We start from the raw sequence: 15,523 nt of genomic DNA on the forward strand, positions 1-15,523 counted from the left end.
TCTTAAGCATCGACGAGATGAAATCTCCAATTTTAGATACTTAAAACCACCCTACGCCGAAGTTTATAGACTAATGCAAGCCTCGGCCCACTATTTACCTCTAATTAATTATCATAGTGGTAATCACCTTCAGCTAAATCCCAGATTTTCCAATATAATGCCTGACGATGATAACGTCGGATACATGCTGAGTAATACACCCAAATTTGCTAGCGGAGTGGTTAAAATGAGTACAATTTGTAATCCAAAATTTCTAAACTCACATAGAACTTTGATAAATAAGCTTCAAGCTGTATGTCAGCTGAAACATTAGTAACACGCGCGGTGAGCTTTATTCGATAGAAATTATGGCGGCCGAGTTAGGCGAATTCACCATTTTATCGTAATTTGTTAATCTCATATTCGGCGAGTGAATTTTTCACAAATCTCGATTCCCCGAATGAAACCTAAATTGTGTTCTTAAAAATAGTATTAGGCAAGATGCATATTTTCTGAAAAAGCTTTAAATACCGTGATTCCAACTGTATATAAAACATATTTTAAGCTATAATTGTAAAAAAAAAAATTTAAATTTTGTACAGATATCATTAGTGTATATTTGCCAGAAGGTGAATGTAATAAAATACGTGGTCTGTGTTATTTATAGTGAAACTTTTTAATATAAACTAAGTGCTAAAGCACTCTATCTACGTGCTCTAACATTCTCAGAACTAGCACACATACGCTCGGCTGTTTCTGAGCCCTGGTAGGCAAAGTAGTAGAGTTGCTGAGGCTCACTTGATTCGTCACACCCCCAGGGGGGCTAAGGGGGGCCAACGGACAGGATGGTCGGTGGGGCTGTTGGTGGAATTTTGGCTGGTAGGGCTCCAGCATTCGAATCTTTCCCCAACGGTTGAAGAACAGAGCGATGGCTGCCACCCAAATGACGAGCACCAGGGCCACTAGTAGCACTTCTTCGACACGGACTACCACTACTGGGGCATCTAAAAAAAAATTTTCGATTTAGAAAAAACCAATACATTTTTGAAGATTCAACAACACAATTTCTGAATTCACTTCATTGTTGAACTTATTTTGAAAGGTCTAAGGTATTATGTCATCATGTCAAGAAGAATTTACGTATTCGAATCATTAAATAATGTATCAAGGTAAACATATGAATATATGTAAGAAAATTGTTCTTTACCAGTAACACAATATGTAATTTAAGACTAAGAACAGAAACTTTTATATTATTCTTAATATCCTTACTAGAGCATTTTTTTAACATCTTTAAACCACCTTTCTCTAGTTTTTAAACCATCATCGTCTTCTTTTGTAACTTGTTTATCAATAGTTGTATTAAATTTTTACAACTACACGCAATTATAATGCAACTTTAATAAATTCAGTAAAGGTGAGCCTTATTCTTGTTCCTCATAAATATAACTCAGATTATACTTAAATTGTCTTTTTTAAAATACAGTAAAAAGGATCAAGCTTCAAGCTAGTCTACAGTACCGTACAGTATACCACTTTTTTTTATTTTTATATGATGAAATTCGGGCAGGCATTTTTAAAAATATATTTTTTTTAGCAGGCATATTTTTTTAACATTATGTAGTAATTTATTTCTATATATACAAGCTATACTTTCCCAAAGAGGATGGAGCTGTTACCACTTGAAGATCCTTTTTGTTTGAGGGATTATCCCATTCTGGGTTTTACAGTTTCTGGTATGACTTCGCTGTTTTCACTACTTTTCTCGATTCTTCTATGTCTTTGATTGTCCAGTCTCTATTTCTAAATACTACTTCTTATTTATATAATATATTGCATATTCTATGGTCTATTTTAGGATTGTCACTATAATTCCCTCCTTCCATTCTTCGGGCAGTATTTCTTTGCTTCATATATTTTGTATTGGTTCATACACTTGTCTGTATAGTGCCTCCCCACCGTATTTTATAAGTTCTGCGCATATTTTGTCTTCTTCCACTGTTTTTCCGTTTTTAAGGTTGCATATGTTTTTTCACTTCTGTATAGGTCAATCCTTCTTCTTCATCATCTTGTTCTGTGTTCGTTATTGTTTCTATTTCTTCTTCTCCATCCGTTTCTTAATATATTTCTTCGAAATACTTCTGCCATTTTTCTGCTTCTTTAGCTATATTAGCTGTCCGTTTTCGGTACCTAGTTTTAAGTATTGGTACAATGATTTTGAGTTGTGTCTTTTATTTTCTGTTTATATTTCGTTCATAATTTCTTTTACTTTTTGATTTTTTTTTTATTTAAATAATTTCTGGGTTTTTTGCCTTTGTTCTTTGTATTTTTCTCGTTTCTCTTCTTTGCTTGTGCTTAACCATTTCAATATTTTTGTATTATTTTCTTCCACTGCTAATTTTGTAGCATTTTAAAATTCTTTGGTATATATTGAAATCACTCCGTATATGTTAAAACACCGAAGAATATTTTCCATGTATTTCTGTTTCATATCGTACAAGTTAAAACACCGAAAAAGTATTTTGCGTCGCCGAGATCGATAATAAGCACATTTTAGAGTTTGATTATATATTACAGATGCATATTTATTTAGTATTCTTTGATCCAGAGCCACTTTAGGATATTGCGCGTTAAATAAATATTCCCGTTTATACGTCTGCTTTTTACCGAGTTGGTCGAATGAATTTTAAAAAGAATTACATCACTCTCGCTGAGGTCGCTGTCACGGGCAGTTGGTTTTAGTGTTAGTCCAAATTTTTCTTTAAATGCTTTGTGTTTTTTGTCTTCTATCATGGGAAAATGTGTACTGTAGTAGCAGTGTTAAGTTTTATGAGTAGTTACAGTGAAGGTTTGGAAAAATCTTTGAACAGTCAAGACGCTGTGAGTGTCGGCGTCAAGAACCGGCAAATTTGTTAAAAAAAAGTGATTTATACTCAATATAATGTGTCAGTTCTAATAAGAGTAATCGCTGTTTTTGTTTTATGTCGTCTCTCACCTAAGAGATTTGTATCTAAGAGATTTGCGGCGTTTCCAACAGATTTGAAAGGTACCAACATGTGTTCCAATTTTCGAAAGGCCGAGTCTTAAATTTGAGTCCCAGTGAACAACTTCCAGCCTCAATTTGTTTGTCCTAAGAAGCCCCGTTTTAGAATATTTCCGCAGTTTGGAGATGAATTTGTTCGTTTGGCAGAGAGTGTAAGTCCAGTTTCCATCCCCAGAAATTTTCAAGATATTTTAGTGAAATCCAGGTAACTCTTTGTGTTAAAATTTAAAGGAAAAATAAACATTTTCTAATAATAATTGCTTTCGTAACAGTTTAAAAAATTGTAATAATTAAAACTGTAGATGTTAATGTGTGGCTGCCATATTAATTGTTTTTGGTTTTAAAATTGAATATTGACATCTGACAGCTAGCTTTATTTTTTTGATATTTGGTAAATACCTAATCATAAATTGAGATATTTGTTTGTGTTTTTTTTATAAGGTTAACCGCTATGCATAGTTCCATTTAAAAGCTATTTTTCATTTCTAATGGTTTTCCGTTACAAATTGTCGCCCATTACCAATTGTACGTTTCTTTTTGATATTGTGTAATTTATTTTTATTACTTATATTTGTAACTGTGGCGAGACAGCAATAAATATTAAATTTTTTTCCTAAACCATTTTGTTTATTTCTCTTAACTAACTTTCTAACCCTTTTTTGCGTTTTTAGGAAGGAAGAACCTTTTCTTTTATCCAGCAGAAAGATTCTTTAAAGCGTCGTCCATTTTAAATAGCTTGAGAACCTTTTTGTATTGTGTTTTGTTCCAGGAGATTTATGTAAGTACCCTTTTGCTTTACTCTTTGTAGTTGCCCCAATCTAAGCTCCCTTGCCATTCACTTATCCACGACCCAGTTCTCCAAATTAACCCTAAGTAGCCGTTTGCAAAAGTTTAGATTTGTTTTGCTTGCCCTATTTCTACCCCAATACTTTCTGTGCCCAATTTTCAACCCCCTATAATGATACCCTATGTGGTAGGCAAAATAATCGTTACAATTTGCATTCATCGTCAAAGCAATAATTTCTTTTTTTATTTTGCATTTTGTCAACCACTTACTCTGCTGCTTTGTTTATTCCTTGTTTGATTTTTTTCCACTGTTCCTCCATTTGTTGTTCTTTGAACCTCTTTATTTACTTCTTGTACAAATATTCTTTTTACTTCTTTTTCTTTTAAGTCCCATTTTCTCTGTGTTTTTGCCTTTCATTCTTCGTTGTTATTCGGTAATTTATTTACCATTGAAAATTAATCTCTAATACTGTGTCAATAGCAATTAAACTAAATTGTATACTCACGCTTAATCAAGCCATTCAGAGCGATGCTTAACTCGACACAGCTAACTTCATCTTTCCTCACTAGATGTCTCTAGTAGAATACTCTGGTAATTTTTTTTCTATAGTTGCCAGAGTAGTTGGTGCGTTTTGATTTGGTTTGAGTCTTCTTACAAACTCTCTCTGATGACGGGTAGACCCAGAAACACGTGTTAGGGAGTGGTAAGAGACTCAAATTAAATCGAAACGCAACCATTTTCGTATATAATCTCTAATACGTTCAGGGACATGTTAATACCGTGTTTAACATACGTTTTTTAAATAACATCACTATATATTTTTTTATTTTCGCTTTTCTTATCACGTAAGGTGTAGCAAATACAACAATAACAAATTTTTTAGCTGAATTAATTTAAAAAAGAGAAAATGTGATTGCAATTGCTAATATTCCTGGTATATTATGGTAAATGTTGGCTTTTTTTATTCTTCTTCTTCTTCTTTGCGTGCCATATCAGAATTATCCGACGTTGGCAATCACCATTGCGAAGGCTTCTAGATCTTCTGCAATATGGAATAATTCTCCTGCTTTTGATATCTGTGTCCATTCACGAATGTTTTTTCACCAAGAAACTTGTTTTCTTCCTACACCTCTACGGCCCTCTATTTTACCTTTAAGGATCAGGATTTTTTTCGATTACTAAGATGCAATTAGAAATGACTTACATTTTATGCCTTTATATAATACACTGCTAAGCACAAGAATAATTTATCATCAAGAGAAATTATTTGTTATTTCATGCACTATGATCGTATTCTCTGTTAATTTTTTTAATGAAATCTATTACCTCTATATACATGACTTTATTTGGTAGTATTTCCTATTATTATTAACTAAAGCATAATAATTGCAGGTAAGATCAATTATTCCGCTAAATTTACCACAGCTATAAATGCAATAACCTTATTAAGACGAAACGACAGGTTCGTTTCACATTATAAGGTCTTAGAAGATAAGTAAATTATTCCAGCGGGCCGGATAACTCATGAAATATAGGCCCGAATCGCTTTCGGTTACGGATCTCTTAAGACTTCCCAGTTAAGTTGGCAGTCCTCTTGATAGTATTTGTCAGTGGATGCGCCATAAAATCGCTATTGGTTATGGGGATTCTATGGCGGAAGTCGGCGGTTCGAATTAATTAGGAATTACATCGAAGGAAATCGGAGATTCTAGGACTTTTACACAGTTAAAACTGTCAAATAATTTATTCTGATAAAAAGTATAAGAACAAAATATATCTTTTGTACGTAGGATAAAATTGTTTTAATTTTCTATAATAATATTTTCACAGCCGTAAATAATATGTTATTTATTAGCCATAAGATTTATTATAATCAGTGATATTACAGCTCGTTATAAGCCAAAGACTTCTTCATATCAATCCTCCATTCACCTTTGTGGAAATCTTCGTTATGCTCTAAGTCTAATAACATTTTTAGGTAGTTGATAAATAACATTAATTGCATTTAAATAGACAAAATCAAGTTATAAGCTACCCTTTTGAATATTTTAGCAAAAACACTTAGGCTGATAGTTGTATAATTATGGAGGAGGTTCATTTGCCCTTTTTTATACGCAGCAACTACTATATAGACAAAAAAATAATGGTATATTATAAAATTTAAAATTATTAGAAAGGAATAAAAATTATCAGAATGGTTTCGGAATTATTCGAAACATCATTAGCGAAAAGCTGAAAATAAGTGTTTTCACGTTAACATAATTAATACAAAGGAAACATTTTTACTGTTGAACTGAAAGTATGGTAAGAATTAACACCTTTAAATTTGTCCAAAATAACTACATAGCATGGTCAAATAAACATTAGATTACCAAAAAAAGTTGATATGACTGTAAGGGAACCTACACACCACTGCTCAAAAAAAGAGGTCATATACTTGATACCAGCCAACTAACTAGATTAATTACAAGTAAAAATTAGGTGATAAGGTCTTCAAGACGAATGATAGTTAATCTTTAGTTAATACTAAAATAATAAACGCCCACTATGGGTATTGTTTTTGAATTTAGTTGTAAGGTATTATTGATTTTATAATTATTTTAAATTATATTAGACTGAATAAAATTATTGTTTATAGAATGTAATTTAATATAATAAAGCCTTTGGCAAGGCAAGAGATGATGTGTTATTACACAAGCATTAAAATAGATTGGTCTTGATGGAAAAGATATGATACCTAAGAGCTGAACTTGAATTAAAAGGTAGAATTAAGAATCTTCAACGATCTATATACTAAGCATATAATATTTTGTGGCAATGATTTTAGAAGACTCTGTTTTCCAGGGCAATAACACAGATTAATAATAATAACACTATTATTATATTTAATTAGAAAATAAATAGGTTTTATTGTTTTACAAGTAAAAGTGTACGATGTACAGAAACCAACAAACACAAGTTGTAAAAAAACCTTTTTTGAGACAGATTTTCGAATTTCAAATCGAAACGTCAAATATTAGTTAATTAAAAATGTGATTTTTATGGCAATCGCAACCAATAATATAATTGTGGCTTAATCGCTTAAAAACATAATATTTAAGAAGTGCTTATATGTACAATCAATGGGAAAATACTAGAATAAAAAAAAGTTTGATAAAAGACAAAAAGAACTACATAAAGTAATGATATTAACAACATTTCTTATCATTAAAAAATTTAGTAACAAGAAAGATATTATTTATGAGTGTTTATTAACTTAATTTTGGCTACCGTATCAATTATGTTTTAAACACTTTTAGTATAGAGGAAAACATCATACATATAACTATCTAATATATAACTATAATTTATTTTAACAAACCATTGAAATCACTTTGTATAAACCAGTACATTCGGTAAAGTCACCGCTAAAATTTCCCCTAAAACCGATATATATGACCACACAGCCAAATAGTATTATAAATCTCAAAAGACCAACTATATTTCTAGTTGAATCCTCGTTGGCAGAGTAAATTAAATTTTCGATTCAATCAGCGTTTTCACATCTTGCCTAAAAATCATCCAATAACATACCTCAAACAATTCTTATCTCACAGTTCAGCTAGTCTTCTCAGTTCTCGAATAACCTTCACGGGTCTCCGATTCCATTCAATTCTCTCCTTACAATTCTCTTTCTTCACCTTTTCAGTTATAGGTATGGAGCTTAACGACTAAAGCTAGTTTGAAATCATTTAAAATAATCTGTTTAATTTTTTATTTTTGTTACTTCTATCTAAACAAAATCAAAACAATTATGTGTATGAGAATATTTTATACATGACGAATTTGACATTTCTAAGAGTGAAATAAAGAAATATATGATAAGAAAACATAAAGAAGTGTGAAAAATTTAAGTAAAGTACATAATATTTCGATATGTCCGTCGTGTTCATTTTCAACCCATAACAATAGATAAAAAAAATAAGGTGCAAAAAGTACTATGTTCAAAAATTTGTTTTTATTTGGAAAAATACACATACTAAGTAAGAAAAACATAGTCAGATACAATTATTTACTATTTTAAAATGTTGCAAAGAAGTATAACAATATTATAAAATTTCTCGTTTGGAAATACTATAAAAGACATTTACAACAAAATACTTTTCGAAGTTTTCCAGTAAAAATGATTGTCTTCTGTCAATAAAAATGTATTTAGAGATAGAAAAGGTTCTTTCAACGTCTACTGATGTAATTGGACAATATTGAAGTTTTGGCAGTATACTATAACTCCATGGTACATGTTTGTCAGAAGACTTATTTTCGTAGATATTTCTGACTTTTTAAAAAGTTTAAACCCTTTGTTTTTTGTTAAAGTCGGTTCCTCTTTGTACCTTATTTGATCTCCAAGTTTATCTGGAACGTTGCCACACTTAGCCATAAAAGTTTCAACGGCACTAATGGATTCTTCTAAACTGAATTGTCCACTGTGTAACGATGTGATCATTAATGAAAAGCAGATCTCTAGCTACACTTGCACTTTGTAACAGGTCCTTACTTTGAACTACACTCTCAGCGTCGTCCCCCATGTCCAAAATTAAGTCTTTAACGGCATTAAAATGTTCAGCGTAGAATATAGACGCGGTAATCCACGTTCGCGTCTAGTAATTACAAGTTCTGGTAGTAAACTAACTCCAGAAAGTCTCTCCCTATACACATTAACTCGTGGGAGGGCTTTGATGAATACTTTTTTAACATTTGAAATTAGCTTAAGCTTATTTACTAACGGAAATTCTATTCTGAAGATTTCTGCTACTTGGTTTATCCCGTGGAGAAGGCATATAACATGCACCAAATTAGGACAAAATACTTTAAGGTTGTGTCCTTTTTTTACAATATAGGGAGGGGCATCAGATAGAAGCACCAACAACTTTTCTTCTGGCACTGGGTTTGAAAGAAAGAAGCCTGATAGAGACTGTTGTATGAATCTGGATATCGTCACATTATTTTGTTTTGTTTACGGCTAGCGTAGGACTATCTGAACAAGAAACAAATAAATTCTGTATACAGCTAGGAGTACGGCAAGGAGACACCATCTCTCCAAAGCTATTTACAACGCTTTTAGAACATACTTGTAAGAAGGCACATCTGTACCAACATGGTATCAATATAAATGGAGAGAAGCTTAGTCATTTGAGATTTGCCGATGACATCGTCCTTATGACCGATCGTATGGATAATGCAATAATAATGTGTGAAAAATTATATCAAACTTCCTTATCTATCGCAGAACAAATATCTGGTCTGTTGTTGACTTTTGTCTACAGAAGCCACCTATTTGCCAACTATTTTTTCAGCGTGTGGTTTAAGTCTTTCATAAATGACGTTGGACATTATTTTGTAGGCTGCATTCAGCAGCGTGATTTCACGGTAGTTTTCACATTCTAACTGATTTCCTTTTTTATGTAATGGTACCATAATACCTCTATTCCACTCCGCTTGTAGATGTTTATTCGACCATATCTTTGTTATCAATTCATGTATTGTTTTTTGTAGTACGTCTCCTCCTTCATCTGTGTCTACTGCTGCTCTAATCTCGGCTATTGTTGGTGGAGTCTTTTCTCTGTTGTCTGCTTGGTCTAATGGTATGTCAGGGTTTGTCTTTCTCCGATCTCCTTCAATGTTCTGTTCATCTACTTAGTATCTCTTGTTGTTCTATCAATATATTACCTTTCTTATCTCTACACATCGTTGTTCTCGGTTTGAAGTCTTTTCTGCTTTTCTGATAAAATTTTTTTGTCTCTGTTGATTTACTTAGTTCTTGTAGTTCTTGAAGTTCTTTGTTCATATATTTTCTCGTTTTTTTCGGTGAGTTTTCTTTTCTTCTTTGCGTAATTATTTATGTTCTTCCTCTGCTTGTCGGGTTCTGTGCCCCTGTCGCATCAGTAAATATGCTCTGTTTTTTTTTGTCTGTTATAATCTGATATTCTTTGTTAAACCAGCCATTCGTTCTTGTTCCCCTTTCTCTACCTTCTATGCCTAATATTTCTTTAGCTGCCTCTTTTATGATGTCTCTGCATTCTAGCCACTCCTTATTTAGGTTTTCATGTGGGGTTCTGTTTTCTAGTTTGTTGTTTATCTTTTCCTTATACTCTTTATTTTTTTTTTGTTTCTTTGAGACCTTCTACGTTGTATCGTTCATATTTAGAGCCTCTTTCCTTTTTGATGTTTGAAATTCTAGCCCTTACCCTACTTTCGACTAGGTAATGATAAGAATCCGCATTTGCCCCTATCTGGTGCGGACGTTTATTATATTCCATTGGTGTCTCGAGTCTACAATGACGTGAACAGCGGAAACATTAATACTCACAAAAAGATAAAGATATTGCATAAGGTTCGCGTGACTCAGAGGGATATAAAGCGCCAGATGTTGGGTGTCTCTCTGAGAAATCTAATCACAAACGAAGAAATACATCGTAGAATAAAAACAACAGACGTTACCGAAAAAATCGCGTCGCTAAAATGGAATTGTCAGGATACATCGCCAGATAATCAGACAACCGATTAACAAAAGAATCATCAACAATTTTTTTAAACACTTTTGAAAATTACATCTTTAAGGTTTTAACATATTGTTAAATATAAAGTACCCACAATATTTCTAAAAATGAAAACTTTTTTTTATTATGGAAATAGGTTTTTTGGGAAAAATCATAGTTGGAATATTTAATCGCCATAAATGGTCAGCCGCTGAACTAAAACAAACCGTACATTTTGTATGTTCCGTTAAAAATCAAACAGTTTTCGTTGTTCACTGTTATCCGGATGAAGGAGGGATTTACAGGGAGCAGTTGATTGGATTCGAGGTTCTGCCAGTTTATCACCCTCCATTCGGTGGCTTATGTCGAAAGAGATTAGCTGTAAATATATGTTAGGTTTAACAGTAAAATTAACAAAAAAGTTTTTGGGTTAATTTTAGTATTTTTTTGGGTTAGTTTTAACAAGACTTTCCAATAAAACATAAAAATTTGAAAAAAGTATAAAACTCGCGTCTAATTTTAACATTGTAAACTTCATCCAGAAATTAGTTTACAATTGATAAAAAAAATATCATTTGTATTTTGCAGCAGCTTCGAGCTTTAATTTGTCCTTCATTATTTATCTTCATTCATACATTCATTCTTCATATTCTTCCTGTTTGAGCATGGAATTAAGGTATTGGTCTCCTTTTCATCCCAGTATTTACAAGTTAAAATCCCGTAAATCCGTAAACGAAATAGATCCGTATGTAATCATAAATCACTGAGGGTTATTAGTGGTCTGTGTATGTGATCTTAATTTTTTTAAATATACGTCAACTGCAGGGTAGGAATTTACAATTAGTTAATGTAAAATAATTAATATATATAAATCCTTTAAGCATCTTGTCATTATCTCGTAAATTGCTAGTCATAATTTTACAACATTTGAGGTACACCTATTTTGGGATACGGAGATTAAATAATTGATATTTGCAATGTTGCCAGATTTGTCATTCCTCCTATACTATTAGTAACTTTGGGTTTTCAAATTTATCACCCTATAGATTTAGCCATTATTGGAATCTTCTATTCAATACAAGTTTAACCATATGTAACACTTATGATTTTATGTAGTCTTCTTCTTCAAGTGCCATCTCCGCGGCGGAGGTCGGCAATCATCATAGCTATTCGGACTTTTGAGACGGCTGCTCTGAAAAGTTCATTTGATGTACATCCGTACCACTCTCTCAGGTTGCGCAGCCATGACATTCTACGCCTCCCTCTGCTTCTCTTTTCTTGGATCTTTCCCTGCATAATCAGTTGGAGCAAGGTGTACTTCTCTCCACATGTAATAAGTCCGAGATATTCTAATTTTCTTGTTATTATTGTATTTAAAATTTCCATTTCTTTGTTCATCCTTCCCAGAACCTCTTTGTTTGTGACGTGTTCTGTATATGATATTTTCAGAATTCTTCTGTACACTCACAGCTCGAATGATTCTAGTTTTTTCATTGATTTCGCATTCAAGGTCCAAGATTCCATTCCATAAAATAAAGAAAAATGCTTTCATTTTTGACATTTGTTCACCATTTACACTATTAACTAAAACTGACAGTACCTAGTTGAGGTTTGAAAAGATAAATTGCTTCTCTAAAATGGCTCTTAACGAAAAAGAACGAGTTACTATTCTAATAATAAGAGGGGTACGGTGACAGAAAAAGATCTTATTGTGAAGTAGCCAACTTCACATAAGGCGACGGTATTAAAAACCGTAAAGCGGCATAAAAAACTGTAAAGCGATTTGAGGAATCTGGAGAAGTAAAAAATAGATACCGATCAGGTAAATCGAAAAGAGTTATGAATGACAACAAAACTTTAGATATAATGCAAAGTTTTGTTGAAGGTCCATATACATCCTCACGCAAGGTTGCACAAGTACATGATGTAGGTCGTTCTTTAATCTTACGTGTATTAAATAACAATAAATTAACATACAAAATTACCTTATTGTAAGAATAAAGTGAAGGTGACTTCGATCGTAGATTAGAGTTTACTGAGGTAATGATTGATAAAATTGAAAATGATGAAAATTTCGTTAACATAATATGCTGTTTCGATGAAGCAACCTTTACACTATGTGGAAGTTTGAATCGACACAATTTAAGTTACTGGAGTGACGTAAATCCACACTGGATACGTGAAAACCATACTCAGAGACCACAAAAATTAAATGTACGACCAGGTATAGTGGGTATTCAGTTAATTGGGTCATTTTTTTATCGAAGGAAATTTAATGACAGATAATTACGAAATGTTACTTAGTAATAAATTGTACCTACACAGAGAAACTTGTTTGGGGCAATTTTAATCAGATATGGTTTCAGCAAGATAGAGCTCCAGCTCATTCTGTTGTAAATGTTCGGCGTTATTTAGATGAGATATTTCCCGGAGGATGGATTGGTTAAATTGAATGGCCTCCACGTTCACCTGATTTCAATCCTAAAGATTATTTTTATTGGAGATACTTGAAAAATTCAGTTTACAAAACTAAACCAGCAAGTCTTTGCAGAGTTAAGGCAACGAATTATCGATAACTCTCGAATAATTTCTAGACAATCATGGAGAAATGTGGTAGACGCATTTGACCATCGATTAGGGAGCAACTCACAAATGGAGCCCATTTTTTGAACACTTGATAAAGTAACCCATATGTTAAAAAATGTAATTTATCAATTGTTACGTTTTAATGTAGTTGAAAATAGATAGTATTAAAAAATTTATTGAGACAATTTGGCGTTGCCAGACTTATATTTTAAGTATTTAAGACCTTCCAGACTACATAAAATCATAAGTGTTACATATGGTTAAACTCGTATTGAATGGAAAATTCCAATAATGAGGTGTACCTCAAATTTGATACAATTATGACTAGCAGTTTACGAGATAATTGGCCTTTTCCTGACTTTTGGGCTACTCTGTGTATATAAATAGAAAAATAAATACATATATCAGGCGAATAAGCCAGAGGAAAATTGAGGAACAATTTCAAGGAAACCATAATTAAAGTACAGATATCAAAAGTAAAGAAAGAGGTGCTACTAAGTGACACATAAGAAGGACTATAGGAAAGTTGTTTTTAAAGACCAAAACTCAACTGTAAAAATATACGAATGTTGTCATATATCCTGTGCGAAGTGCATCTCCTGCTACATTAACCAGACCAGTCGCTTTTCGCACGAGAACCAGTCGCTTTTGAGAAGTTATACGACCAGAAGGTCGTATAACTTCTCAAAAAAGCAGAACTAGGATTTCCAAATCTTCTTGTGCCCTTGAATAACGTGCAATCTTAACTAAAAATTAAATTAACTTCATAAATGTCAAAAATACTGGCCAAACATGTAACGATTTAATTTGCCTACCACATTGGGAGTCACTTGAAACAATATATAATTGCTTTTAAGGGACTGAACGTGTGCACTGAGCAATTACTGGGCTAGAGATAGGGTAAGCAAATAAACTGAAACGGTTGCGAACGTCTACTATTGTTTTGTTTAAAGAGCTGGGAATGTAGGTAAGTGTCATTATTTGAGGAACTGGTAGGGGTAACTACAAAGGAAGAAATCAAAAAAATTCTTACAGAGATTTCCTGGCCAACAAACACAAGAAGGTTCCTAAGCTATTTAAATTGGACGCCGTTTAAAAGAATCCTCTTGCCGGATAAAAAGAAACTCTTTTCTGTATTAAAAAATTTTTAAGGGTGAAAATCTTTTTAAAGGAAATAATTTTAAACTCCTGGTTTAATGAGAAACATTACATATTTATTATTAAAAATAATAATTATAAGCAAACCTTACAGTGGAGCTATTTGTAGCAATTTAAACATTATTATAAATTAAAATATATATTAAAATATTAAAATATTATAAATTAAAATAATAAAATAAAAATTTTGATCAAGATTACTTACATTGAGGTTAACCTTTAAACAAAACAGAATTTAAAATTGTGCTTATGTACCAAATGACAGAAAAGGATAATACTGACTGTCATATGTCCAAATAAAATATTAAACCTTTTTGAAATAATAATTAAAGATTAAAGTTTACTTTATTTAAAAGAATTTTATTTATTTCTAATTTTTTAGTTTGTCATTAAAATATCATTTTTATTAACGAAAATATGTTTATTTAACTTTGAAAAATTTTAAAAAAGTACCGGTAACACTGGCTGGTGTACTTCCTTTAAGAAAGTCTTGGGATTGGATACAAATCTAAAACACTGTCCCACACAAATTGCAAATGGTCTGGAATGACCCTTGGGAACACAAAATGGACAAATCCTGAGGAGGTAAAACACTGAATCGGGCTTCGGATTATCCTAGATGACAACAAAATGCACTCTTCAAAACTCGGCTGCTCAAGTCCTGCTTAAAACAAAATGTTGGAAACACTGCTTTACAAACTCCTCACATAGCACACAGCACAACAAATAGGTGAATAACTAACCCAATAAAGACTGCCAAATAACATCTTCAGTTCAAATTCACCTCTCAATTTAAAAAATTGCCTGTGAAGAACTACACGCCGAGAGGTATTTCTTCCGAATTAAAATTCCAACTGCTTCTAACATAGTTGTCTCGATAACCGAACAACCCCCGTCCAGTTTTCGCTGCCAGCCAATCGAAACTCTTTTTAATGAAGCTTTTTATTCGAATATGGACCTTAAAAGAGCTGGACTTTTAAAATTGGAAACTTATTTAATTATTTGGAAAAATTATATTAATAAAAAAAGGAATCTATTTAATTAAAACTCAAATGTCATCTACGCAGTTAATATTCTTCTTAGATGCCTCGAAAAACACCTGGGTAAACGAAAAGAGATTCCTCATTGAAATGTACTAGATTCTTAAACATATATCAGCCCTAAATAAACAAACTGACGTCAAAAATTCAATAATAATTAGATTGTTCCTCGCATTTCGAGTTAAACAAATATTTCAATATCAATCCATCATACAAAACTACCCGTCAAACAAATCATTCCAAGAACTCTTATATATTTCTTCGTATATTTCTTTGTCAATCTCCTTCGACAATCGCACACAAGGCATGACCACCCTCTTAAAGATAAAATATATACACACATATGCTGATGCTGTTCTTTTGTAAACAAAAAGTCCCAATGGCAATTCGCAGTGTCACCGCAATAAAATTAAAT

At 32.2% G+C, this 15,523-nt stretch overlaps 1 protein-coding gene across 1 annotated transcript in view; it reads right to left on the minus strand.

Annotated features, from left to right (window-relative positions):
* Positions 1-15,523, minus strand: part of LOC140434137 (uncharacterized) — a 248,384-nt gene that overhangs the window by 65,908 nt on the left and 166,953 nt on the right. The window contains exon 4 of the mRNA XM_072522190.1: positions 778-983. Within this exon, the coding sequence (XP_072378291.1) occupies positions 778-983 (206 nt within the window). The remainder of the gene's footprint in view (positions 1-777; positions 984-15,523) is intronic.

Source organism: Diabrotica undecimpunctata, chromosome 2 (assembly GCF_040954645.1).
Source record: "Diabrotica undecimpunctata isolate CICGRU chromosome 2, icDiaUnde3, whole genome shotgun sequence".
Lineage (NCBI taxonomy): Eukaryota > Metazoa > Arthropoda > Insecta > Coleoptera > Chrysomelidae > Diabrotica > Diabrotica undecimpunctata.